Here is a 27683-nt window from a genome sequence, read left to right as displayed (position 1 = left end):
TATAACATAAACATTATCTACAATTGCTTAGCCCAAGCTAAAAAAAATACTTATTATTTCCTGTCTCTTTCTTTCAACAGACATTTATTTATTAGAGCTCTGTAATCATCCACAATTGGAAAGTTTGCAAATTCACGCGAAGTTTCGACTGAACTAAAGAGTGATATTTAAATCTCGCTGAACAATGACTTTTTACATATTCTTTTTAGTTTCACATTTTGCACATCTCTAGTCCGCAAGAAGATGGCTTTATATGATGTATCGGTTTTTGAATTTATGGTAATAGTTGCTTTGAGTTTCTATTCGGAGTTGTGAGCTGCGGAGTTCCTGATGGGTTCGCCGATGCATGTCTTATTTGATCTGGTGCAATTTTACTTTACCTTTATTATGAACAAACGCTCGGTTGTTCCATGCGATAAATGCTGGTTTAAACACAATGCAAACATAGATAGATAGATAAAACGTTTATTTGTTACTGCAAACACACACAATCAAAATTACATAAATTAGAAAAAAAACAGTCCTAACTTAAAAGTAAACATTTTTTCAATTGTTTGTGTGCGCTGCAGTAGTGCAAAAGGGCCATGGCTCAGTGGTCAACATTGCTCATAGGAGCAAAACACTGATATTCTGCCACAACCCAGAGGGCCAAGAACAAATATTATCACCTTATTAAAAAATACGAAACAAACAAATCAATTTGCATCAAATGATCTAATAACCAAACACTGTCTTAAGGAGCGGCCGTGCCGTTGCTTAAAAACGGTGACGGTACGGAATCGCTGTGACGCATCGTGCGCGCGGTTTTTATGCATGCTTTCCACACCGCTGCGACTTTTGTTCGGTAAAGTTCTTACGTTTACGGTACGTCACTGCGATTCCGTATTTTAACATTTAAGCAGTGGTGTGGAGAGCATGCGATAAAAACGGTGCGCATACGATGCGTCACTGCGATTCCGTACCGTCACCGTTTTTTAAGCAGCGGTGTGGTCGCTCCTTTACGCGCTGAATATGCTTTTTTAACAAGCTTTTAATTAACGTGCCTTGTTTTTATTGTTGTTTTAGATACAAATCTTGCAAGTTCATTTTGACCCATGCCCAGTAATCAGATTGACTTGTTTAGTATACATTATGTACAGTTAAGAAATCTGAACCACGTACTAGGGTGGAACCTTTGTACTACTTAAGTCTGTTGACATTCCATACGTTTTTCCAAAGAAATTATAGCGAAATTGACTATCAAAAGGTTCCACGCGGGGCACGTTCCTCGCAGGACTGATGGCCGATGGGCCCTTTAAGGGATCTCTAACAGTCAACCTTTGAGTGGGTGAGAGGAGTAACCAGTTAGGGTCCGACAAAGAGTGAGTTTCAGTCAAAAATAGTGGAAATAATATTGTACGTTATAAAGAGGTATAGTATTGTATTATAGATACTCCTAGGGCTAATTGTAAAACCGCGGGTAAGGTCTAGTGTATTAAAATTTCAAGTAAAGTTGAGTTCAGAAGCTTGTGAGCCAAAAATTTATCAAAATATATCTGAACACGCTTCTACGCCGTTAACAAGTAGAGTCGTGTTCAAATATTTTTGAACAAATTTTTGCTCACAAGTTTATGAACTCGACTGTACCATTTCAAGGATAGATTCAAAACGCTAAACCCAAGTAAGTGTGCAGTAGATCCTGTATTCAGGTTGAAGGCTCAAAGAAGATTAAATTCTCCTTGCTGGGCATCGGCGTAGCGTATTGATTTTGAATTGGGATATTTACACTTCACGATGTCAAACAAAAAAGTTTATATCGTACCCTTGGTCGAAAAGGAAAGGCCACACCACTGCTTAAAATACGGTGACGGTACGGAATCGCAGTGACGCATCGTATGCGCACCGTTTTTATTGCATGCTCTCCACACCGCTGTTTAAGATACGGAAACGGTGCGGAATCGCAGTGACGTGCCGTAATAGTACATTGTGTCTTAAGGGCGGTAAATAAGGAATTACGAACGAGAGTCTATTAGAAGCCCGAAGTTAAAGACTGAGGGCTTTAATGAGTCGATGTTCGTAATTCTAGTACCGTCTGTGCGACATACAATGTTTTTCATCACATTTGTGAGTAAAATTGTATATTTGTAAAAGAACAACTAATATTCTTTCATAAATTGCCGATACCACTGTCTGCGCTCATGGCAGCGCCAGCTTACCGCCCCCCTCCCCCCGCAGCATGTGCCCAACGCGCGCGCCGCGCGCTGCATTGCAGGCGCTGCAGCACGCCATGCAGTAACAAACTCATTTACCGACCTTGCGCTTCATGACAAGAAAATTAGTACGGGCAATGACTCATTTACCGACCACGGGTTTCATGACAAGCACATTAAGATCGAGGGTTTTATTTGGGGGGTTGCAAGCAAGGTAGCCTGCATGTTACAACACTGTTTACGAACAAGTGTGATGAAAACATTAGGACTTTACCGCATGCTCTCTACCAAAAGTCGTGACGTTTACGGCACGCCGCTGCAATTCCGCATTGTCTGCGTATTTTGAGCAGCGGTGTAGAGGGCATGCGATAAAAACGATGCGCATATGCGTCACTGCGATTCCGTACCGCAGCGTACCGCGCGTTTTAAGCAGCGGTGTGGCCACTCCTTAAAGCCACATTTTTCAAAATGACAACTTCTTAGGAGAGAGGTTTATAGATTCGTTGCGCGGAATCAATCAATATTTCTTCTCCGTAAAAGTACCTACAGTAACAAAATTTATGATTAATGTTTATGAATAGGTGCAAATAATGTAATCATCTATAATATTGTAATAATAATTGGACGACCGGATATCCAAGTTGTTAGTGATCCTGACTACGAAGCTAGCGGTTGCGGGTTCGATCCGCGTGACGGGCAAATATTTGTATGATGATTATGAATGCTAGTACTTGAGTCTAGTATATATGTATTTAAGTATAGATTTATCTAAATAATATGTTCGTGTCTTACTGTTGCGTAGCACCCATAGTAGTCACGGAATGAAAAGGTTTGAACACCTTAAGGTCTGATTTTGCTTGCTCAGTATAACTGACTTATCGACCGAGTATGACATTCCGTCGTAATGTCATTCAAAAAGGTAACATGTGCTTGTAACGTGTAAATGAATTCATTTGAAAACTGGCCAACCTTTTCATTCCGCCACTATTAGCATTGTGTACCTTTGTTTAATGAACTAAAAGAATTTCTTTGCTCACCCGCGACTTTATGATAGCTAAGTTTATGCAAAATATGCGTGTTCATGCAGTTCCTCCACCTCCACACTGTAAGAACACACACAAATTCATATATCACCGCCACCACATTACACTGACGCGTTTCGAACTCAACCAGAGTTCATCTTCAGAGCAACACAACCGTACAACAGATGTGGTGTTTTAATTCATTGGTATGGACCTACGCAAAGTAACGCCTGATTCAATAAATTAGCTTCGTTTGGTTTGGGGCTAGGTCAATTGGTGGAATTTGTCCGATGATATTATTATTCAGATCGTGTCGGATCCGTCCCCGTCCGTGCAAAGAGCCGCCATACTCTACATTTGCGGTGTATGAGACTTTCCAAAAATACAGTGGTTTGACGAAATTCTTGTTTTTACACGCGTGGAAGAGATTAAACGTTTTTCTTTTATAATCTGCTTACCATCATTCTGTGATGTTTTGTTTGATCTTTTCTTAGAAATGTGAAACCTGATGATGTTTATGTAAAGCTTTTCAGAGCCTTATTTAATTGACATAGCATTTTTTCAAATGTTTTCAATAATTACTAGCAATTGCTCGTGACTTTGCCTACAAAAACCGGCTATCGCGCCCGCGGGTCACTTCATTTTATATTATTATTTGTTCATAATCAAACCAGTCTATATTTATATATACGATTTTATGTACAATAATGTATTGCCCGGAACTTTGTCTCGTGTTCTCTTATTCTGAGAAGAGGCCTGTGCCCAGCAGTCGGACGTATATAGGCTGGGACGATGATGATGATGATTATCTAAAAATTATGTTACTACTTAATATTGCATTACTCCAGTACACCTCTTACCGTTCCAACAAGCTGCGAGAAGTTAAACTTCCCTTGAGTTTCAAATGGCAAGAATTTTATTTTTAAATCCGTGTCGACTTGAACGGAGAATAATTATGATTGGTTTTTTGGAGTCTTTTTGTATTTTTTATTTCAACTCCAAATTTGTTACTTTTACGGGTATCCCGTGACACCATATCGAAAATACAAACTGAGACAGGATGCACAGAAAAACCAGAAAAAGAGACCAGCACTGGGAATCAAACCCAGGTCCTCGGCATTCCGTGCTGCGTGCTATAACCCCTACACCACTGCTGGACAGTGCTGGTATCTTTTTCTGGTTTTTCTTTGCATCCATATCTCAGTTTGTATTTTCGATACGGAGAATAATATTTGCAAAGTAACTCCAGATTTATCTACATCCATATATAAAATCCTCTATCATGCGTTCAAGAACTATTGAGAATGACCTGCATTGCAACCAGAACTATGTATGCCCCACGAGCTCCTGCGCCTGAAGATGAAGCCCCGCCACTGCTCCGGTGCGGCACTGTTCTTTACGATAGGTATCGATTTCGGTATCGTAATGACCATAACGATACTGCCGTGTTCATAATAGAATCCAATGTCGTAATGCTGGTCATTATCTATGTTTGAACGCGGAATGGAGGATTTAATGGGTGTAGATAATAGTAGATTATTGTCGTGGCCTGGAAGTAGGAATTGCTGGCTGAGTAGCGAGTCCGTTTAAAACTAATGCGAAGCCAGCAATTGCTATTCCAGCCGAGACTAATATAAAGCTTTTTCTCAAAAATGGTGAATAATTCTGAAATAGAACAAACTTTTTCTCAAAATATTTTATAAAATTTAATTTTATTCCAATATTTTTCTATGCTTTCCCGCCTTTTTCATTAAAAATAAACTGCAGGTGTATTTTTCCACGCGAAAACACCACAAGCTATTTCAGACCCAATAGAAAAAGTCCGAAGTTCCAATAAATATCTACTGGCCATTAGACTTGGTTGTATACGACTTGTGCCAACATTTCCATGGCCTTTTTAACTTTAAAAAAAAAGTGACTGATTGCAGGCGCGTTAATTCATTATTGTTGAGCTAGAAGCGCCTGCAATCTTTTTAACTTTTAATTTTTCGCTGACAATAAACTGTGCACTTTACCTTCTGATATGTAAAAGATAATGTTAACTTTTTACGGACATTTTTGAGAAAAATATTTTTAAGAAGAGTTTTATTTCCTGCGAGCTGGCAACGTTGCATTTTTGTTAGTTTTCTCGATTATTCCAAAAAATTGAATGAAAATTAATAATGGTGTCATCAGGTGTTCTATCAGAAACTCGTAATATAATAAGTTAATGTGTCTACTCCAATAGTTTATTCGTGATAGACTTTTATTTTCTTTTAAAACAGGTCATAAACATTAATACATTTTTAAGGAATATAAAAGTTTATTTCGAATAATTATTGGAGTAGACACATTAACTTATATATTAAAAAGTGTTCTATCAGAAAAATAATAATATTCATTCAATTTTTATGGAATAATCGAGAAAAACTAACAAAAATGCAACGTTGCCAGCTCAGCAGGAATAAACGCTCTTAAAACGTGAACCGTCAACTAAAAAGTTTCTAACTCTCTTATAACGCATATAAATGAAACTACTTATCAAAACATACGAACACCCAAAAAAAAACTAGGAAAACCTCACACGACTCCCACCCTCCCCCACCACAATATTTCACGAAATAAAATAGAATCTGAACAACAAGACATATCAAATTAAACCAAAGCGGAAACGACGATCCAGACTGCTTGACAAAGTGCGCGAAGATCCGACCAGGGGCGGGGAGGTAGTTGGAGTCGGAGGGTAGTTTGAGTTGGGGGTGAGGGTAGTTTAGTGGGAAAAAAAGCCAACTTTAGTGTTATACGTGGCGGATTTGTCGAGATACGTGGGAAGATTAGGTTATAGTGGAGATTCTGTACGACAATTGGCTTGGAACGGGGCCTGCAAAGCGTCACCTTTAGTTAAATGTAATTATAATCCGGAAAGTGTGCGCCTCAGGCCTGTTTTTGCCTGTTTTTGCGCAACTGCCTTAAATAATAAGTGACTGTACTTTTAGTTGACTGTAAGTTAGATGATCGAGGAAACTGAATCACGTGCCAGGGTGACTTTGTGTGGGTCGGTAACCTTAGATCTACTGCGTATCATCATTTCTTATTCTATCCCGCAGAGAAACCCACTCTCTTTTATACGAGTATTGTAACTTGGTTCGCGAACGATATTTAATTATCCTGACCTTTACTTTAAACCTTTAACAACCTTTAACCGAAGCATCCATTTAATACTAATACGATACATTTAATGCGCACTAAATCATCTCAAACAAACTAGACGTATAATTAAGTAGACCATTCTGTTTTGGTTGTTAAAATCAAAACTCTAACAGGATTTCAAAGAAGACATGTTTTGATTTTCTGACTTAAGTTTTTATGGTCAAATCTCTTCGGAATAAAGACGTTGTAACGGCAGATGAAAAAATCATTTTAATACCTTAAATTATCCTACTAATATTATAAATGCGAAAGTTTGTGTGTGTATGTATTTGTTACTCCTTCACGCTAAAACAGCTGGACAGATTTGGATGAAATTTGATGTGTAGATTGCTGGACATCTGGAATAACACATAGGCTACTTTTTATTCCGATATTCTCACAGTATAGGGATAAAATCTTAAAATTTTAACCTCGGGGCTTAGTCTTGGAATTTTATATAATAATTATGTCATAGTTATTAAATTACCCGTGTGGTGTCGGGTTACAATTACACCTCTCCATTTCTTCCGTGGATGTCGTAATAGGCGACTGAGGATATAGGTCTAAGGTATAAGGTATAAAGCTTTTATTTGATTGAAACCTTATGTATTATAGACCTCATAGACAACTGCAACACCAGGGTATTGCAGATGCGTTGCAACCTAGAGGCCTAAGATGGAATACCTCAAGTGCCAGTTATTTCACAGCTGTCTTACTCTCCACGCCGAAACACAACAGTGCAAGCATTGCTGCTTCACGCAGGATTAGCGAGCAAGATGGTGGTAGCAATCCGGGCGGACCTTGCACAAGGTCCTACCACCTGCAAAACCGTGTGTTCTACCGTGGATGTTGTACAAGGCGACTGAGGATATAGGTATAAGGTATATAGCTTTTATTTGATTGAAACCTTATGTATTATAGACCTCATAATTATGTCATAAACCATCCGACCATATAGGCTACATAGAGGATCAAATACAAACCTAACCAAAAAAAGTTGGAAAGCTCCGATTTGGTTACTTCAAAGTTCAATATCTCAAAAACGGCTAAACCGATTTTGATGAAACATATCTAAGACCCATCGCTAATAATCCTGCTTTCAAATAAAAAAACCGCATTCAAATCGGTACCTGTTCAAGAGCTACGGTGCCACAGACAGAGACACAGACAGACAGACAGACTCATAGCGGTCAAACTTATAACACCCCTCTTTTTGCGTCGGCGGTTAAAAAACATAACCCTTCTAGCAGTCAGATTTTTACATTAATTATAACATTAATTTCATGATTGATTTTTTGGAGTCTTTTTATTTTTTTTATTTCAACTCCAAATTTGTTACTTTTACTAGTATCCGTGAAACCATATCGTAAATACAACACTGAGACATGGATGCACACACTGAGACATGGAGACAGTTCCCTGGTCGGAGGTCGACACATTTACTGATACTACTGTACTAGAATGAAAATAAAAACCTTTTTTTTTTTAGTTTTGACACGCATCAACCCAGTTGTGGGCACAACTAGCGCCAACATTATCTGCGGAAACGTGGCGGAAACCTTTATGAGCGTTTATACCTGCTGAGCTGGCAACGTTGCATTTTTGTTAGTTCTTCTCGATTATTCCATAAAAATTGAATGAAAATTAAAAATTTGGTCTGATAGAACTGTTCTTAATATATATAAGATAATGAGTCTGTGACTTTTATATTCAGTATTACGTTGCCAGCTCAGCTGGTATAAACGATCTTTAATTGGCTTTATTGTTACATGTTTAGTAATCAACCTGTAATCGTTAATTTAGGGATCCTTTCGACTGCCATAATCTTATAAGTCATAATGTAATGTTTGTCATAATTATTGTAAGTCATAATTTTTTCCCGCTGAAACCGTACGTTTTTCATATTTTTTTAAATGGTCAGCCTGTAGAACTCTATAGGTTAGGTTTGTTTTATAACAATTCTGAAAAAATAAAGCGGTTTCAGAGAAAAAAAAAGTTATGTCAAACATTACATTATGACTAACAATTTTCTACCAGTCGATATAGACCCGTTAATTTAAGCTGTTGGTTTTCCGAATAAAATAAAATAAACATAATCCCGGGAAGGGTTCTTTAGAACTCATTTAATACTTGATAGTATCTTTTCGTTGCGGAGCAAACCCGGGTCCCAATCTCCGGTCCGACATAATACAGGGTTGCCAGGACTAAGCTCTTGGACATCTATGTATAAATGCATGTTTCTTACATAAAAACGGCGCACAAAATTAGTTCACAGCGCTGTTTTGTGAACCGTTCACTATAGTTTGTTGACGTCCGTGACAGGGGTTGATGTCAAAGTAATATTGATGATTGATGCGCCGCGAGTTTTGTTTCAAAAATTAAGATAGATAGATAGATAGGCCAATGTTAAAGCTATTGAAAAATAAATTCAACTTAGGTAATCATCATCATCATTCCAGCCTATATTGTATGTCCCACTGCTGGGCACAGGCCTCCTCTCATAATGAGAGGGCGTGGCCGTAGTTCCCTCGCGGGCCCAGTGTGGATTGGCAACTTCACACACACCATTGAATTGCTTAGCTGGGTTGTGCAAGTTTCCTCACGATGTTTTTCTTCACCGTAAAGCTCGTGGTAAATTTCAAATGTGATTTCGCGAATGTGAATGTGAAAACGCAGTGGTCCGAGCCGGGGTTTGATCCCACGAACCAAAAAAGATTTCATGAAATTCACATACAAATTCCCGAAAAATACAAATTAGCCACAAAAGAGCAGTACTTAGTGCAGTAGTACAAAATGTCGCGCCTCCAGACGTAACGGGTTAGATTTGGGGATTTATTTATGAATAAAAAGTAACATTAATGTTTTTTCTAGAGATTCTCCTATCCAAATCCGTCAAAAGTAGTTTCTCCGTAAGTTTGAACACGCACACACACACACACACACACACACACACACAACACACAGAGAGAGAGAGAGAGACACACACACACGTATGCATGCACGCACTTTCACATTTATATAAATGAATTGACCGAACCAACGCTAACAGCGAGATTAGCGAGGCCTTTTCAACTTGGGCAAAACTAAAGTGTAAAGGTTCCATTTTTGCCATCAGCTGCACAACCCTAAAATCAAAAGGTTTCAACTTGGCTGAAATAAATAGTCTATCTACCTCATTCCAAACACATTAGTAGCACTCAGCGGCGTGTGCGCTAATCGCGGCGACAGCTCTGACAGCTTATTACTGTCAAATGTCGGTTCCGACGCAAAGATACGTGTCAAATTAATGCTTATGTCCATGAAGTTGATAGCTTTTTAAGGTCTCTACACATTACACCGTATCGTACCATGACCGTAACAGCAACGTGTGTGGCAAAAATATATTCTTTCTATCTAGAACATGACTTACTCATAAAATGACTTAGCTAGAACATGACTTACTCATAAAATGACTAACCTAGAACATGACTTACTTATAAAATGACTAACCTAGAACATGACTTACTCATAAAATGACTTACCTAGAGCATGACCTACGTCATCCAAAGGAAAATGTGCCCTCGTAAACAAATAAAATAAACGCTCCAATAGAACCCAATCCACACTGTTCCCTTTTTAAAAAGTCTTAAATTTATTTGGATACCCGGCTCGAGAGCTCATGAGGGTTCAGAATTCCGACGGTTTTTTTTTGATACGAAGTCACGGACAACAGTTAGTTTAGCATATTTTGCTGCACAACCCTGGCGATAATGGGCACTAAATCAAGACGGGTCGGGCGGCACTCAGTAATTATTAGTTTGGGCTGTATAATGGTGTTTGTTGGGCGGCGAACGTGTCACTTATGCGATTATACCGCGGTTGGACCGACTTTGAAAGATTAATTAAAGTATGTTATCAATGTTTAATGTCGCAGGCGCTTCTGACAGAACGAATGGATGGATAAATCGTTTGTTCATACAACATTATGGTATAGTCACCAGCACCAATATCTGACACAACAAGCGTGCATAAATATCTGATACGACTCTATTTCTAGGGCCGGAAGGACGTGACAGATATTAATGCTGGTGACTGTACCTACAGTCAAACAAAGTCATGACTCAGGGTGGAACCTTTTGATAATCAATTTCACTATGATTTCCTTGACAAGTGTATGAGATGTCAACATGACATTAGTAGCACAAAAGTTCCACCCTGGGTGACTATTACATCCATAGTTAATATTATAAATACAAAAGTGTGTGTGTTTCTATGTTTGTCCGTCTTTCACGTTGAAACGGAGCGACGGATCGACGTTATTTTTGGCATAGAAATAGTTGATAGGCCAGAGAGTGACTAGGCTACTTTTTATCCCGGAAAAATGCACAGTTGCTGAGGGAACAGCGCGCGATAACCGAATTCACGCGGGCAAAGCTGCGGGTAAAAGCTAGTATAAAATATGGTGGTAAGTATATTATAAAGCAGTGTTTCTACCAGAGTGCAAGGATGTGTTGCGAGGAATATGTTTTTAAATAAAATCGCTTCATTTACCTCGCCTCGCTCCGCTCAGCTGCTTCCACCAGAGATGTGCTGTGCGAGAATGTGTAAATGAAGCGTTTCTATTGGTTAATGAAAAACATATCCCTCACAACGGATCCTCGCACATCTCTGGTGGAAACACTGCTTTATAATATAAGTACCACCATATTTTATACTAGCTTTTACCCGCGGCTTCGCCCGCGTGAATTCGGTTATCGCGCGCTGCTCCCTCAGTAACTGTGCATTTTTCCGGGATGAAAAGTGAAAACGCTGCTTTATGGTGGTTTTGCCTTCCTTCCTCAGCTTCCTCCTTGCGATGAATCCTTCCTCGAATCGATGGCGATAGTGAATCAATCAGGGCATATTGTAGGATAGATCCCAGCAAAAATATAAATGTGAAAAAAAGTAAATGAGAGCCAAGTTCAATGTCAAGAACACTTAAGCGTCGTTGTTGACTTCGCCGACGAAATAATTGAGAGATCTTGACTCCAAGCTATTTTGCTTGGGATCCTAATGCAAGTTTTTATCTTAATAGTCGATTGAGCTATAGGATACAATACAATACAATACAATATAATACAATACAATTACTCTTTATTGTACACCAGAAATAGTGAGCGATACAGAAAACAGGTACACAGATACTTATGAAAATTGGGGTTCTTAAGCCTTAAGGTTCTTAATGTTATGTTGAGTTACGATGGGGTCAAAAGTGGCTCCAAATGGTTCCTCTAATATAAACAGGGACCGTAAAATGCGAGAAAAATTGATTGACAATCCTTTAGCACTTCAATAAATTTTGTTTGAATTTTACGATCCCTGAATATAACACACTGCGCTACCAGTTTTCTTTTTTTTACATAAAACTCACCGCGTTTGACCCCTATCTCACCTGATGTTAAGTGCAGATGAGTCCAAAGGTGTATCTCTACTCTAGCTTTCTTTTTTGGAACTTGTCTTGACATGCTACCGTGTGTCTAGGTAATGGCGTTATAAATTTTTTATTATTTGATTGGATGATAAGCGAGCCAGTGGATCTCCTGATGGTAAGAGATCACCACCGCCCATAGACACCTGCAAAATAAGGGGATTGCAGATGCGTTGTCAACCTAGAGGCCTAAGATGGGACACCTCAAGTGCCAATAATTTCACCGGCTGTCTTTCTCTCCACACCAAAACATACGCATCAGCCATAAGCAACAAGCCATTGGTAAACAGTGACGTGCTTGACATATCGCACAAAGCCGGTAATTAGGGCTTTTAATTACCTTAGGGTTCTCGGCTTTGAGCCCTTTGCGGTGACCATAATTGGTGGTTAGAGAAGTGATTACTTGATTTTTATAATACTTAACCATTAATTTTATTTTTGAATATTTAATATGAAGGAGCGTAATTGTGTCAAATACTTGGGATATAATATAAATCATTAATAATAAAGGCCGTAGTGGCCGAGTGGTTTGACCTATGGCCTTTCAAGCAGAGGATCGTGGGTTCAAACCCCGGCTCGCACCTTTGAGTTTTTCGGAGTTCATGTGCGAAATCACATTTGAAATTTAACACAAGCTTTACGGTGAAGGAAAATATCGTGAGGAAACCTGTACAAACCTGCGAAGCTTATTTGTCTCTCTTATGACTAGCTGTGTAGTCCATAAGTTTGTTAACATCGTATTATTGAAAGATAAATAAGTTTAGATAAAAAAATAATTCTTAATACAAGCTTTTTTTGCTGTCTGTACTTTTTGTCGACTTTACTAGCATTGTCGCCCAAACTACGTGTATATGTGCATACCAAATTTCAAATCGATGCCATTTACCGTTGCCAGTAGCCGAACCACCAGGATGCCACCAGATTACTGTATTGTCACACAATTAACATAAGTATGCCAAACATCAAGTCAATCCTACTACTGGAAGTTGGTCAAATTTGACTTGCAAGATTTGACTACAGAGACAGGTGAAACTAAAGAAAAGCTTGTAAAAATAAAGATTATTATTATTTCCATCTTTTTCTATCCTTATCCTGTATCATTTGACAGAAAGAAGAGGTAAAAGCGATTGTGATTCCGAGTGCATTACACAATATAGCCTCGTGACCCACTTCCTCATTTCAAATCGACCAAAATTCATTTCCACGAACCGCACCCACAAAAACCTGTTTACTTTCCCAATTTCATTATCGAACCCTAATTTTATCCATTACCCAACCAATGAGAGATAATTGGGACAGATAAAACAAATACTTCTAAATGAAACGATTTCCGAAAACGGTTCAAACTTCCTCTCAGATCCATCAAAATCTTATTACTTCCTAATACTAAATAATTCCAAAGTGCATTGTAATAAGGTCTGATTTCCTAAACCAAGCGATCATTAATGTAGCTCCCGTTTGTTTGAATAAAGGCTTAAAGTGGAAGTAAATAGAGTCCATGTTTGTGTGTCCAGTAAGTTTAATTTTAAGTGGTTTCCATGACGTATGGGCTCGTCGGGATTTAATTAGTGTCCTCGTGATTAGTGAAGCGACAATTAAACCGTAAGTTGATTTATTAAGTGAATAAGTTTGACGCGTTACTTACTCTAAGATGAGACCAGCTGATATATGGTCTGCGAAAGGAAAACTAGTGAGGATCCTGCTAAAGTCCTTCGTCTCTTCCTAGTAGCTAAATTTCCAGTCGCACATTTTCTATACTTGATTTACACCAGTCGTATTTATTCCTAACAAGATTTTTCCATTTGCAGATTTTCCTAAATGTTCTTTTCCCCAAAATGCTTTTTTATTGATGCTCATTTTGACAATCGCGTTTTTTTTTCAAATTTTATCCGACACAGAAACATAGGTTAGGTTTAGGTTATGGTAAGTACTAGGAAAAGACGATTTTGGGAAAATGATCTAACCAGTACTAATTCATAATACCTACTTGATTTTGATCATTGATAGTGAAAATAGAAATTTGAGATGGGCTCTCAAGAGGCTGAACCTAGTCCTAAGTCTAGCCCGTTTTAGAATGAAAAGTACCCAAAAAAATACCCAAACTTTTGCACTTACGAGTGTTATTATTACTAGTAACATTTTTTAAACAATGGGTTGGTTGTACAAAAGTAGCCATTACGAAAAAATTAAGTAATATTTTTCTATGGATTTCATATTTTATACGGAGTCTTCCAAGTTTAGGTATATTTTATACCTTAGGCTGCTATTTAAGAGTAAAACTACTAATAATTTTCAAGCAAACTTAGCCGTTATAGTTTTTCTTGGAAGTTTGATATACTAACTACCATCCTGATTTTTTTCAAATTTTCCACCCATCGGTTCAGATTTTAAAAGGGGGGGGAAGGGGTCGCTCAATTTTAATGAAAATTTGCACTTTAAAGTTGAATATTTCGCAAACATATCACTGAATCGAAAAATCGTCTGAGCAAACCCCTAATGGTTTTAAAAGACCTATCCAGCGATACCTCACATTATAGGGTTAGATGCGAAAATTAAAATCACCCCCACTTTACGTCTACGGGAGGTACCCTAAAAAAATGTTTTAAAATTTTTGATTGAACCATTTTGTCGGCATAGTTTACATATATATCCGTGCAAAATTACAGCTTTCTAGCATTGATAGTCCCTGAGCAAAGGCGCGGACGGACGGACAGACAGACAGACAGACAGACATGGCGAAACTATAAGGGTTCCGTTTTTGCCATTTTGGCTCCGGAACCCTAACAATCGGAATATCCTATAGGTTTTTCGGTAACGGCTATTTGTTTGTAGGTACAGTCAAGTGTAAAAATAATGAACTTATTCAAAGTTTCAAAAATAAGTACCACCTCTTATTCCGACGCAATAAGGCCGTAGTTACATATTTTTGAGTAGTTCGAATAGATATTTATTTTTGAACTTGACTGTACATATTTAATGATTGTATATTTTAAAGGTAATTGCCTTAAAATTCGATTCACTAATTGAAGGGTTAGCAGACCTGAGTATTTGAAATTAATTTTAGCTTGACACCACGCATTCCTGAGAAAATGGGTATTGACATACGGATGAACAGACAGACGGATAGCAAAGTGATCTTATGAGGGTTCTGCGATTTCCCTTTGAGGTACGGAACCCTAAAATATCAACTTATTTTCACTTATAAAATAAACAGACAGCGCGTATATAACATTATAACATAACTCCAAACAAAGCTCCCATTGTAAGCTTCAATTTATTCTAAAGCGCCCACACGGATGAGACCAGTTAAATATTAACACGAAAGCTCGGAGCCGCAAAATACCAAATTTAGAAGCATTTATTTTTAAAAAGCTTGCGGCCGAGCTTTCAAACAAACTGCGTAACTTGGGGAACAGAACAAAACAGCGGCGGAACTTGGTATAAATGACGCCGCACTGCACAACAATACAGTACAATACAATGACACTTTATTAAACACCAACTCAGTAATTAGCATCGACATATAATTTTGTGCTCAATGTAGTGGTCTTGACTCCAATAAACGTTCGTCAATGTGTGTAATGTCATAACCAAACCACTGGATTGAGCTAATTCCAAAATTCTGTCCAAAATTAATGAGTGAAAATCACAAAAGCTTAAAACTATTTTTTTATGAGTTTATCTACCATACGACGGTCAATCGATAGTGTCTTCTTCAACCTTGACATTGACGTAATCATCAATATTATTTTAAAGTAGCCTGTATAGTGTTCCACTGCTGGGCAAAGGCCTCCCCTCTTGACCTCCACAACTCCCGTTCTGACGCAATGTCAGGCTAGTCCTTTGCGTACGTGTCCAGATCGTGCTGCCATCTCCTTCTCGGTCTGCGGTTTTTGCGTCATGCGACAAACGTGTCCAGCCCAGTCCCATTTTAGCTTAGCAGTCTTTTTTCCCAACGTCGAGTTGAATTATGGTAGTTTATTTTTCATTGCAATTACGTAATATAATCTATGTTAAAGCCTCAGCAATGCTCTCGAACAAAGCTCGCCACTCGGAAACGAGCCGGAACGAGCGCAGGCGCCGGCCGGAGTCACCGGATGACACGTGGCGCTGATACTGACGAACTGACAGTTGACTTCATTTAGCTGATTCGGTGTCTTAAGAGCGGTTTTTCAGATTTTCATATAAATGTGTAATATCAGAATTACAGGAGCTCAAAAGTCGACAAAAAAAAGATGTCAACTTTGCACGAGAATAACAAACTAATAAAGCATTTTTATAAAAAATCGAAAAAACCACAGGCATAGAAAATATAATGATTATCTTGATTGTAAAATATCATTGATTTCTGTGCTATACTTCTCGTATAATATGAGGACAACGAAACCCAAAATTCAACCGCCGAATCTTGAAAAGCCTACAGCTATCTCGATATAAATTAAGGACGTCGTTGCGGAAGGCATTGGGGGGGACGGCTGCGAGCGCTTATGTCACGAGCAATAAAGACAGCAATATCCCAAACGAATACCTAACGCAGCCGCGCGGCCGGCAGGGAAACTTCTCTTAAATAGGTTTGAAGCCTAATAATACTCGTATTATGTAAGTATATACGAGTTAATGCGAAAGTTTGTAAGTCTGTCTATTCGTTAACTCTTCACGTCTAAACCACATAACCAAATTTGATGAAATTTGAATGAAGGAAATAGGAAAGTTTTATCCCGTAAAATTGCATAGTTTCCGTGGGCAATAGCTAGTATTATACTTTTAGATGGACGGATGACCTGGTTAAAGCCGCAGGTTCACGGTGGATGCAGGCCGCTGCCAACTGGAGGAACCGAAGCAACTGGAGGTCTATGGGGGAGGCCTATGTCCAACAGTGGACGTCCTACGGCTGAACTGATGATGAAATAAATGAAAGATTATAATTCGGAAATGGTGCGATTAGTTTTGATCGTTTGAGAAGATCTATTACAAAGAGTGCTATCACAGCGGGTGGCGTCTATAATGGACTCTATTACTTTGTAACACAAAGTCATCATCATCCCAGCCTATATACGTCCCACTGCTGGGCACAGGCCTCCTCTCACAACAAGAGGGCTTGGGTCATAGTTCCCACGCGGGCCCAGTGCGGATTGGGAACTTCACACGCACCATTTAATTGCTTCGCAGGTTTGTGCAGGTTTCCTCACGATGTTTTCCTTCACCGCAAAGCTCGTGGTAAATTTCGAAAGGAAATTCCGCACATGAATTTCGAAAAACTCAGAGGTGCGAGCCGGGGTTTGAACCCACGACCCTCTGTTTGAGAGGCGATAGGTCAAACCACTAGGCCACCACGGCTCTTTGTAACACAAAGTGCTTTAATTTATTTTATCTACACCCATATAGTAAATCCTCAATTATGCGTTAAAAAACCATAGGTAATGACCAGCATTACGACATTGGATTATATTATGAACACGGCTGTATCGTAATGGTAATAAACAGTTGCATAAAATACTATTCTCATGCCAATAATGTATACTGAGTAAATTAAACGCAATCCTTGGCTACCATCCAACTCTTCGACTGTTAGTAATCAACAAAATTACAACAAAGAAAAATACACTCTTCGATGCCCTAACTCGGACATATGGCGCCATTACTGGGCGCCGGTCGTTCTCGCAATGGCCGCTATACATCGCTGCTCTGGAGGACGCTTGTGCACATTTATAACGCTCATTAACGGCAGTGGATACAGCGTGTGAGGATAGATCGGCTCATTAAGAAATGTTTTCTGTTGTTTGGTTAAGTTAATCAAATTTGGAGGTCTTGTTGTGCTAGATATAACACAAAGCAAGGTTAACATTAATAAGAATTTTTGAGCTGGTGCTGGTGCGATATGATTGGGTCCCGATTGTTGAACTTCAAGTTAGCTACTTAACAGAGTTCTAGACCATTTAGGGGCTGTTTCACCACCCAATGATTAATTTTATTTGACGGATAAATGTGATGCCGTCTCCGTCTATTCGAACAAAACAAATAGAGACAGCATCACAATTTATCTGTTAGACTTGATTCTTTTTAGCTTTTTTAAGACAGTCGGGTTTTTTTTGACAATTTTTTTTAACCATCCAGACACCAGAGGCGCTGTCTACGAAGTACCGCTTTAAGTGTGTCTTCTCTGCGCTACCTCAAGCAACTAGTTTACCTACAGACTTACACTAATCGCCCTTTAACCGCTGTATGCACAAAACTCATCTAACCCTGTCAAACTCGACATTAAATTGAAATCATCTTCAAAACCCATGTCTCGAACAGCGTAAGCCCCACAGTCGGGCGGACAATCAATTACGCCGTGGTCCTGCATAATCTGCCGCTAGCTTTAGTCCGAGAGCTGGTTTATAATTTATTGAATCAGACGTTACCTTTCGGAAGTCCATGTCAATGAACTTATAAACAATTTGCTCATCCGCCTTGCCATAGATGTCTATGCTGTTGCATACACACGTGAACATAGAACGCACTTTTCAATCGACTTCAAAAAGTTGGACGTTCTCAATTCGTCTGTATGTTTTTATTGTTTATATCTTATAGTTCATTAGCTGATAGGTTTTTTTAATAAATTATAGTTGAGGCAGCGTCCTCCGTCCTAATAACATTGTGAATGCAAAAGTTTGTGTCTGTATGTGTGCGTACGAGCGACTAGGTGTTTGTTGTCCTTTGACGCTAAAATAGCTGTATAGATTTGGATAAACTTTGGTGTAAAAAACACCTAACTGCTGAGTTTAAAACCGTGGTAGCCCAGTGGTTTCACCTATGATCTTTCAAGCATAGAGTCATGGGTTTGAGCCGGGGTTCGCACTAAACAAAAACTAAAAGGAAAATAAAAAACTATTAATTTAAAACTCTAGTAACATGCATTTTAACAGCCTTTCAATATCGTGACCAGCTCAAAAATTCCCGCCGAGCCAACGCCTCCGGTCCGCGTTCGCCACGTTTGAACCTTCCCCAACACCTCTATGCCCCAATTAGCTAGCCAACAATGTCACCCAGCTCTCGGACTACAAGCTGTGCCCGGCTGAACAAACACTGTTCGTTCGAGACACTGGCAAAAACGCTCGATAATGGGTTCAGGATTCGGTGAGAGGTGAAGTTTAAGGCTACAAGTGGCTTTTAGATGCGCCCGGAATTTTAATAAGGGTTAGTTATTAAAAGAAAAACAGTTGGGTTGAGTGGAGGTCGGGGTCTGGGCGTGAAGAACTTTAAATCAGGTTTACGTTGGGTCCTGAGAAAATCACCATCATCATCAGCCATAGAACCCACTTCCAGCGGTCCGATTGACTTTAAATTTGGCATATTTATGTTAATTTGGTGACAATATAATAATCTGGTAATCGTACCCTAGTGACATCTTGGTGATCCTGCCAGGATCGTCTCCGTTGGAGGGAACTCCTCAATGGTTAATAGTACCGACCGACTTGAAATTTGGTACGGATATACAGTTTCGATGACAACGCAAGTACAGTCAGCAAAAAAGCTTGTACTAAAAATTATTTTTTTAGCAGAAACTTATTTTTAAACATAATCGGGTTATTATTTTTTTAAGTCCCTTTGCAGTACGAACCATTTAAGTAAATGAGTAATCTAAAACTGAAATCCTTATCCAATCAAAACAGAAATTTCCATAAATACACAAAGCACATTATTCCAATGCCTCCAAATTCACAAGGCTTTTATAATCTTGAAAAGGGCAAACCGTCGCGTTTACATGCGAACTACGACTTGACGTTTTCAACAATGTCTCGAACACACCCACATAACCCTCCGAATATCCTGTCGGGCCCTAAAATGTACCGTGTGGGCAAACAGTAAATACTATGTTAAAGCTACGGTGGGGAAATTAAGAATTAATGTCATTTTGCTGGATTAAAACCCTATACCTTGTTTTTGCTTACCTTGTAATTTTCTCTCTCTGTATCGCTTACTATTTCTGATGTACAATAAAGAGTAATTGTATTGTATTGTTTTAACTAAGTTGATGACGAATAGCATCAAACGTAGGGTAATGGTAGATGCGCATGTGATTCACCATGTCAACGAGTATACTTATTTGGGCCAGATAGTCTCCTTTGAAAACAGACAAGGCAAAGAAGTCGACAAACGTATTGAAAATGCCTGGAGGAGCTACTGGTCCATGAAAGCACTAATGAAGGGTAAACTTCCACTAGCCTTAAAACGCAAGCTCGTTGACATGTGCATCCTGCCCATCCTAGCCTACGGTGGTCAGACCTGGTCTTTGACTGAGGCCCAGAAGTCCAAACTCAAGGTTTGCCAGCGGGCTATGGAGCGCAGTATCCTAGGTGTTCGAAGAGCCGATAGAATAAGGAACACTGAACTGCGCTCAAAAACCCGAATTGTTGATGTGGGGACGAAAACCGCCAAACTCAAGTGGGACTGGCAGGACATGTCTGCCGGATGCATCCGGATCGTGGGCTAAAATCACCATTGATTGGGTTCCAAGCGACGGGCACCGGAGCAGAGGTAGGCCTAAAAGAAGGTGGCGGGACGATTTGGAGCGATTCAGCCGGACTGGCAACATTTTGCCGAGGCCAGAGACGAGTGGAAGGAGAAAGGGGAGGCCTTTGCCCAGCAGTGGGACACTATATAGGCTATTAAAAAAAAAAATGTTTTAACTATACAGGAGGCCTCTGATCATGGGGCTTTTAAATGCAAGGTTCGATTCTCCTCGCAAAACTGAGCTACTATTTTCTGCAACTTTTTGAAAACATGGCCAGTGTTCATTTTACTTTTTAATACAGATAAAAATGTATTTTTCAATGCATGCAATACAATAAGTAATTACTAAATTGATAGCACATGACAAATCTTAAAAAGATGTCAAATTATGTTGAATTATTTATTATTCAAATTATGTCCGATACACTGATTTAACGGTTAAGCTTTGAGGATCAATAGAAAAACCTAAATTCATTTGAAAATGTTACAAAACAAAAGTAGCTTAGTTATCGAATCGTGCGTTTAGTCTGCGTTTCTATTGGTTTATGATAACGTAACCTAACCATCAAAAAGTTGGAAAACCCCTTCTTTGTTCAATATCTAAAGAACGGCTGAACCGATTTTGATGAAATATATCTAAGAACCATCGCTAAAAACGATATTTCAAATTAAAAAAAAAACCGCATTAAAATGAGCTTGAATTATTGAACACTGTCCCTTGCAACAATTTTACTTATGAAACGGTTTGTGGTTGAAATTTTATATTGAGTGATACTCACAAAACCAGTCTTCAAAATGATACTCATTTTGATCTGAAAACGGTATTTAATTTATTACTAGCGATATAAGAACAATTATGTAATTTTACTATTATTCAAAGAAACCAATAAGATAGCTTTATCTTTTTGTTTTACAGTAAAAGTACAACTAAACATGAAGTAAACAAACTCTGACATAACGAAAATAAAACACACTTTTTAATAAATTTTACTTACCTCATTCAAAGTCAAGTCAAAGTCAAAATATCTTTATTCAATTTAGGCTATAACAAGCACTTATGAATGTCAAAAAAATCTACCACCGGTTCGGAAAACCTCTGCTGAGAAGAATCCGGCAAGAAACTCAACGAGATATATATCTTTTTTTTAAAACAGGTTTACAATATTATTCATTTCATTTTAATGACCAAAAATGAATTCACAACCTTTTGCCCACCAAAATAACGGTATCACATTAATTATGTATTATAAATTAATACGTTTTAGGTTTGATTTTTGTCACAATGTCAACGTCAACGTCAGAGCATCAGAGCCAAAAAAGTTGCGGACGCTAGGTGGCGCTGATGTCGTGCACAGAGCCAATACGCACACACACACTCTCAACAGCAATCGCAACACGGCCATCCTTCACCCGTGAAAGCGTTATGATATTTGCCCTCCCTTCCGCGCTAACCCTTTAAATACTGACTTGGACATGTTTAATCTCGCCCTTTTAGTTGCTAACGTTAACTTTATATTTAACGGCTTTACTCGCATCGGCTAAGCGGGGATTAAAATTAAGTTTAGTTAAAGATGTACCAGTCGGTTGTCCTGGAAGACGGCCAATTGGAAGGCCTAGGTATCGCTGGTTGGATGAAGTCCGAAAAGATCTGTGCGACATGCAGGTGGCAGACTGGCGCCTTGTTGTACAGCATAGGAACAATTGGCGGAGTCTAGTGTCGGAGGTCAAGATCCACTTTGGGTCGCTGAGCCGGCGAAGTAAGTAAGTAAAGATGTGCCTTGTGATAACACTCGCAGTAGAGGGAGACCACCAATGAGGTGGAAGGACGATATCTGCCGACAGGCGGGTGGTGGATGGATGCATATGGCTGTCGATCGCCAGGCGTGGAGATGGAGAAATGGAGGCCTATGTCCGAAGACGGACGAATTAAGGGCTGCTATGGGTGGATGGATGGAAAGATGTGCCAAGTAACTCCCTTGGATACACGCTTCGAGGGTCTAATAATCACCTGCCCAAGCAGGGTCTCCGTTTGCAATCTACTGGCAGAAGGCCAGGACGTACTTGGACCACGTGGAGGCGATCAGTTGAGGAGGCTGGCTCAATGAGGGCTATCGTTTATTGTCTTTCTAGATGGCGCCACTGCTGCGTGAGGTTTTTAAGTGTGCCTTTCAGTCTGTTATTACGGGCGTGAAAACGAAGTTTAGATTAAAATCATATTTAATACACCTTAAAACCGTACCATAATAATATCGAGTAACCACAGTTGCGTAGTCCCGTTTTGTTCGGAAATAAAGGGAGGACAAAAGTTTCCGAAAGACAAAACTGTCTCAAAACACAGACATTATAATAGCCCCGTAACGCATAATTGCCATAATTAATTTCAGGTAATGCAAAATATTCTAATTATAAATAAACCCGCGTAGCTCACCCAAAAACTATGAGATTTGACGTTTCGGAGACCTCACGCTACACTAGCGCCTCTAGCGGCGAATTCATACGCGATAGCCCTCATTGGTCTAGGCTGGGAAGAGCTGGAAGAAGCAGCGCAAGTTCGAGCCAAATGGAAAACTCTTCTACGAGCCCTATGTCCCTAGTGAGGGATAACAGGATCACATCATCATCATCATCAAGTAACTCTTTTCCAAGTCGTTACACTCCTGACAGAGTGGCGATGGTCTTTGAACATAACGTCCATGACGATTTTCTTGAAAAAATAGCGTGATGGTTTCCATTTGCCTTCCATAGCATAAAGCTGGAATCCGGAGTTCGTATCTAGCAATAGAGAGCGCTGCTGGCCACTCACGCATCAATCCCCCCTGTCCCTGTCAGTCTGTCTCTCTGTGGCACCGTAGTAAACGGGTGGACCGACTTGAATGCGGTTTTTTTTAATTTGAAATCAGGTTTTCTAGCGATGGTTCTTAGACATGTTTCATCATGTTTTTGAGATATATTGAAGGAATAAAGCCGGGGGTTTTCCAACTTTTTGTTGGTTTGGTTATCATATCAATGTTTATATTTTTCTTAAATATTTCAAAAATATATATAAAAATAGTTATACAAATATTTGTGTCTTCTTATTTACCCCCAAAAGTGGCCGTTGTGTTTATTTATTTCGTTAGAAGTTCATCTTTGGGTCACTGGCTTGCCAAATTTGGAAAAAATTGGCTGTGACAAACAGACGAATGCACAGATTGACCTTCCATTTTCACTTTTTGTGAAACGGAACCCTAAAACGTACTGAAAAGTACTCCCAAAAACACCAAACACTAACCAACTTCTCAAACAGTATATTGTACATAGCACAACATAAAGTAAGATAGTTCACTGTATACCGCCGCGGAGGCAGCGTGTATCTGACCGTAACGCCCCGGGGGGCGGCAGGTGTGCCGGTGATTAGTGGCCCTTCTGTACCCTGGCCACAGAGTACTGGAGAAAAGAGAAAGTTTTTACAAGGTTACTAAAAGTAAAAAATATTGCCACAAGCATTAATCCTACTCTCAACATTAGAAAGCAATCACAAAATACTATTTATAAGTAAAAATATGTATTTTTCTCGCACGTATGACGATAGATCTATTCTATCCATGACCATTGATTATTTCAGTGTATATGATTTATATTTAATGAAATAATCAATAAACAAAATATTTTAATATAATGGGTCAATTTACACCGATACTTATCTATTATTATAACGTCTCGGTATTCCTAGACGCTATACGCTATTGCGACTGTCGCTAAATAATCGTAAACTGTATGACGTGCGTCGCTAGCCAACACGCGAATTAAGTTTCGTGGTACCAGGCAGTTATTTCTTGTCAAACGTCCGTTTGGGCGAGTGAGCGGATGCAGCAGCCATGCCATTTCGTAGCCCTCCGACGCAAAAAAACGAGTGTTATAAGTTTGATGCCCATATGTGTCTGTAGCTCTCAAACAGATGGCCCAATTTCAATTCGGTTTCTTCACTAGAAAGCAAGTTCTTAGCTTTGCTTTATTAAAATCAGTTCTGCAGTTTTCAAGATATAGAGAGTCGAGAGTGCAACTTTTCTAAGATGTTAAGTTAGATTATTGTTACACTGACTATAATCTTAAACGAAGCGAAAGCTCTGCCACCGCCATCGTCTGTCCCAAACTCTCTGTCCCCCGAACATTGTTTCCAAGCTCCCGAGGGTAATGAGCACCGAATTTTTCCCTAAACTCGGGACAATATTACCGACTAATTTGAAAATATACCTCATCCATGAGCCCAAAAAACTCCTAGTAATGAAATCACGAATACTTAAACTTCAGAAAGATTTTACGGGCGCTGTTTTGTTGGGACTCGAGTTTGAAGTATATTGTTGTTATGATGCTAACGTCGTTAAGTCTAATTCTCGCTCATAACTTCGATGGTCCAAACGAATAAAGGCCTTTACACGAAAATATTTTTATTGCTTTTTTTGCTTTTACATGATCTAAGGTCAGGTATGGCGTCAAATTTTTTTATACCGATCTGATTAACCGTTTTTGAGAAATAGTATTTTTATTGTTTATTCGTTGGTAATTATTACTTACAAGTTAACACGAATAATATTCCAAGAGAGTGTTGCCATTTTAAAAGTTGTGTTCCTATACACGAATAAACGGGCAATAGCTGCCTTACGGTTTTTAATCATGAATTTTGGTTAACTCAGTATGGATAATAATACTTTGCACGTTCATTCGTTGTAAACTTTGTAAGCACGATTCTTATAAGTTGGCATTAAACGTTTATTCACGTTCAGTATTGTTAGTCAAATTCTAGTAAATAGTTTTAACAGAACAGAGTTTTAATAGAAAATACAGGATAATGGTACAGTGCGCCTTAACAATTACCCTTTTTAACAGGAATAACGTTGCAACGAGTCATTACAAAAAGTGTCTAGATATTTTATGATCCGAATAAAAAAATAAAGGGGTTTTATTTATTTACAGGAAAGTGGCTAAAAATAAGGGTCAAAAATTTGCAGTATTTTGTAGGTAATTTAATTATCTATCTTATAATATATAATACATATATATCGGCAACTACAATTGTCAGTTATCTTTGTTAAAGTTGTTTTATTTTTTCCTGTAAAGTTGATGTTTTTCGAATACACGTTTATTCGTTTGAGCCATCGACTTGTTTGCTTTGTTATGTATTGATTTTGCGACGCGCTGTAATTAAGTTTAAAGGGCGGTAGTTTCGGTATTCTATTTATGGCAGTTTGATAGTGTTTTCGGTTATGCGTCACCATAACAATCCTTACTTAGTACTAATATTATAAATGAAAGCGTGCAAATGGCTAAGGAGGAGTGCTTTTTCAAATGGCAGGAATTTTTTAGTACAGCATCGTTGACAAAGGGCGTTTGGTATGGTAGGTATTATGCAGAATAAGGTATTTAAAGTTCCTTGGTTTGATTGTGCCGGCTTTTCCAGGGGGCAGTGTCAGCACTACGTGTTCGATCTGGTCACATTCCACTTAATTGTTTTTTGCATTTGATGAGAGTTTTAATCACCTTTGTGTATGGGATGTATTAAGACTGAAGACCTTATTCACTTTCTTGTGGAATGTGATCAGAATAAGGACATCGGAGTCAGGTATTTGGATGGTATGGGCTTGTTCAATGGAGGTGTAAATGTAATTCTCAGTCGACCGCTTTCAGAAGAAGCGACGCGAATTTACAGATTCATTGGACGGGCCTTTGCATCCAGAGACGTGGTTTCAGTGCAAGGGAGAGTGTAATATCGGTCTGTAGTGTGGTGTATATATCTGAGGCTCCCCATGAGGCTGACATAGTCACATTTGGTGTGCTAAAGCCTCGTTAAAATATCAGAGGAAAAAAAAATGGAAGTGTTGAACCGGTTCAAATAAAATTTGATATCCTCCTGAGCCCTCGCGTACTTTATAAAGGACCAATTAGCAATAAGAATAACGGCCGAATGTACTTGATAAAGTACAAACTGTCCATTGAATAAAGAAATTTGAAATAAAATCCAAAATAACAAAGCTGGTGAATCACGTCCAGGTCGTAAGTAGTATGTCTGTTAAAAAAAGTTCGCGCCTAGGAGGGTATGAAGATAGTTTGAGACCCTGGGAAGGACATAAGATAGTTTTATTACGAGTAATCACGGAATATTGCAGTTTGCGCAGGTTAGCGATAAACGATTTTTTCCCAGACAGAGTCACGGGAAAAAGCTAGTAACTTTGTCTGTCTGTCATCTGTATGTCTGTTACCACTTCATGCTTAACCGCTGAATTGATTTAGATGTAACTTGGTACAGAGATAGATGGAGACCCCGGCAAGGAGTTGAGATAGTTTTTATCACTGATAGAATTCCTAAATAATAAATGCAGGCTCGCTTTATTTTTCTTCAAAATTCAAAACATTTATTCTGCAAGTAGGCCGCGAAGGGCTCTTTTATGACGCTTTTTTTAAACTACCAGCTCTTTCGGAACCATCATTGCCAAGAAGAACATGCCCCAAGAAACTTTGCAACTTCACCGTAACCTTTTACTATCGATTCATGCAATGCCGTTAGGCTCCAAGTCCTGACACTTTCATGATCATCATCATCATCTCGGGCTATATTATGTCCTACTGTACATTTTTTCGCCGGTGTGTGCAAGGTTCCTCACGACGTTCATGAAGTAAATCAGCCCGTGGTAAATTTCAAATGTGATTTCGCACATGAATTTCGAAAAACTCAGAGGTGTAAGCCGGGGTTTGAACCCACGATCCTCTGCTTGAGAGGCCATAGGTCAAACTACTAGGCCACCACGGCTTCTACACCTGACCTGACCTGTCCTGGCCTGACATGTTGACGTTGTCATTCCTGCTTTCTGTCTTTGCTTTCTGATCTTTAACAGCTATCCTTGTCTACAGGTGGAGTATGGTCTCTCCGCAACGTGTCCATCTCTGTCCCCCGCGCGGTCCTCTCCGGCGACGGCCAGGCCGCCGTGCTCCGCTGTTCCTACGACCTGGAAGGCGCCCAGCTGTACAGCATCAGATGGTACCGCGCGGAGACCGAGTTCTACCGCTACGTGCCGCGGGAGCTGCCACCGAGCATGGTCTTCCCGCTGCCAGGAGCCTCGGTGGATGTAAGTGAGATAACTGACATATATCATGGTAAATTATATTATAACGGATAACTCACGTGTTAAGTCGAGTTTAGCTTGACATGTTTCATGTGCGTAGTGGGCGTGAAGAAGGGCTACGAAATCGCCCGAAACATGTCCAGCTAAACTCGATTTATGACATGAATTACCCGTTAGAATATCATTTAATATGAGACAATGACAATGTTTATGAGATATGATTTAGTGAGTCTCACGCAAGTTTCACGGTAGTTTCATGTTCAAA

General features: G+C 39.2%; 1 protein-coding gene across 1 annotated transcript in view; it reads left to right on the top strand.

Annotated features, from left to right (window-relative positions):
- Window positions 1–27683, top strand: part of LOC141438777 (uncharacterized) — a 324060-nt gene that overhangs the window by 282930 nt on the left and 13447 nt on the right. Inside the window, exon 2 of the mRNA XM_074102735.1 lies at window positions 27207–27421. Coding sequence (XP_073958836.1) covers window positions 27207–27421 — 215 coding nt within the window. The remainder of the gene's footprint in view (window positions 1–27206; window positions 27422–27683) is intronic.

Source organism: Choristoneura fumiferana, chromosome 19, assembly GCF_025370935.1.
Source record: "Choristoneura fumiferana chromosome 19, NRCan_CFum_1, whole genome shotgun sequence".
NCBI classification, from domain to species: domain Eukaryota; kingdom Metazoa; phylum Arthropoda; class Insecta; order Lepidoptera; family Tortricidae; genus Choristoneura; species Choristoneura fumiferana.
Note: the sequence above shows the minus strand (reverse complement) of the source record. Positions and strands in the feature narration are given on the sequence as shown.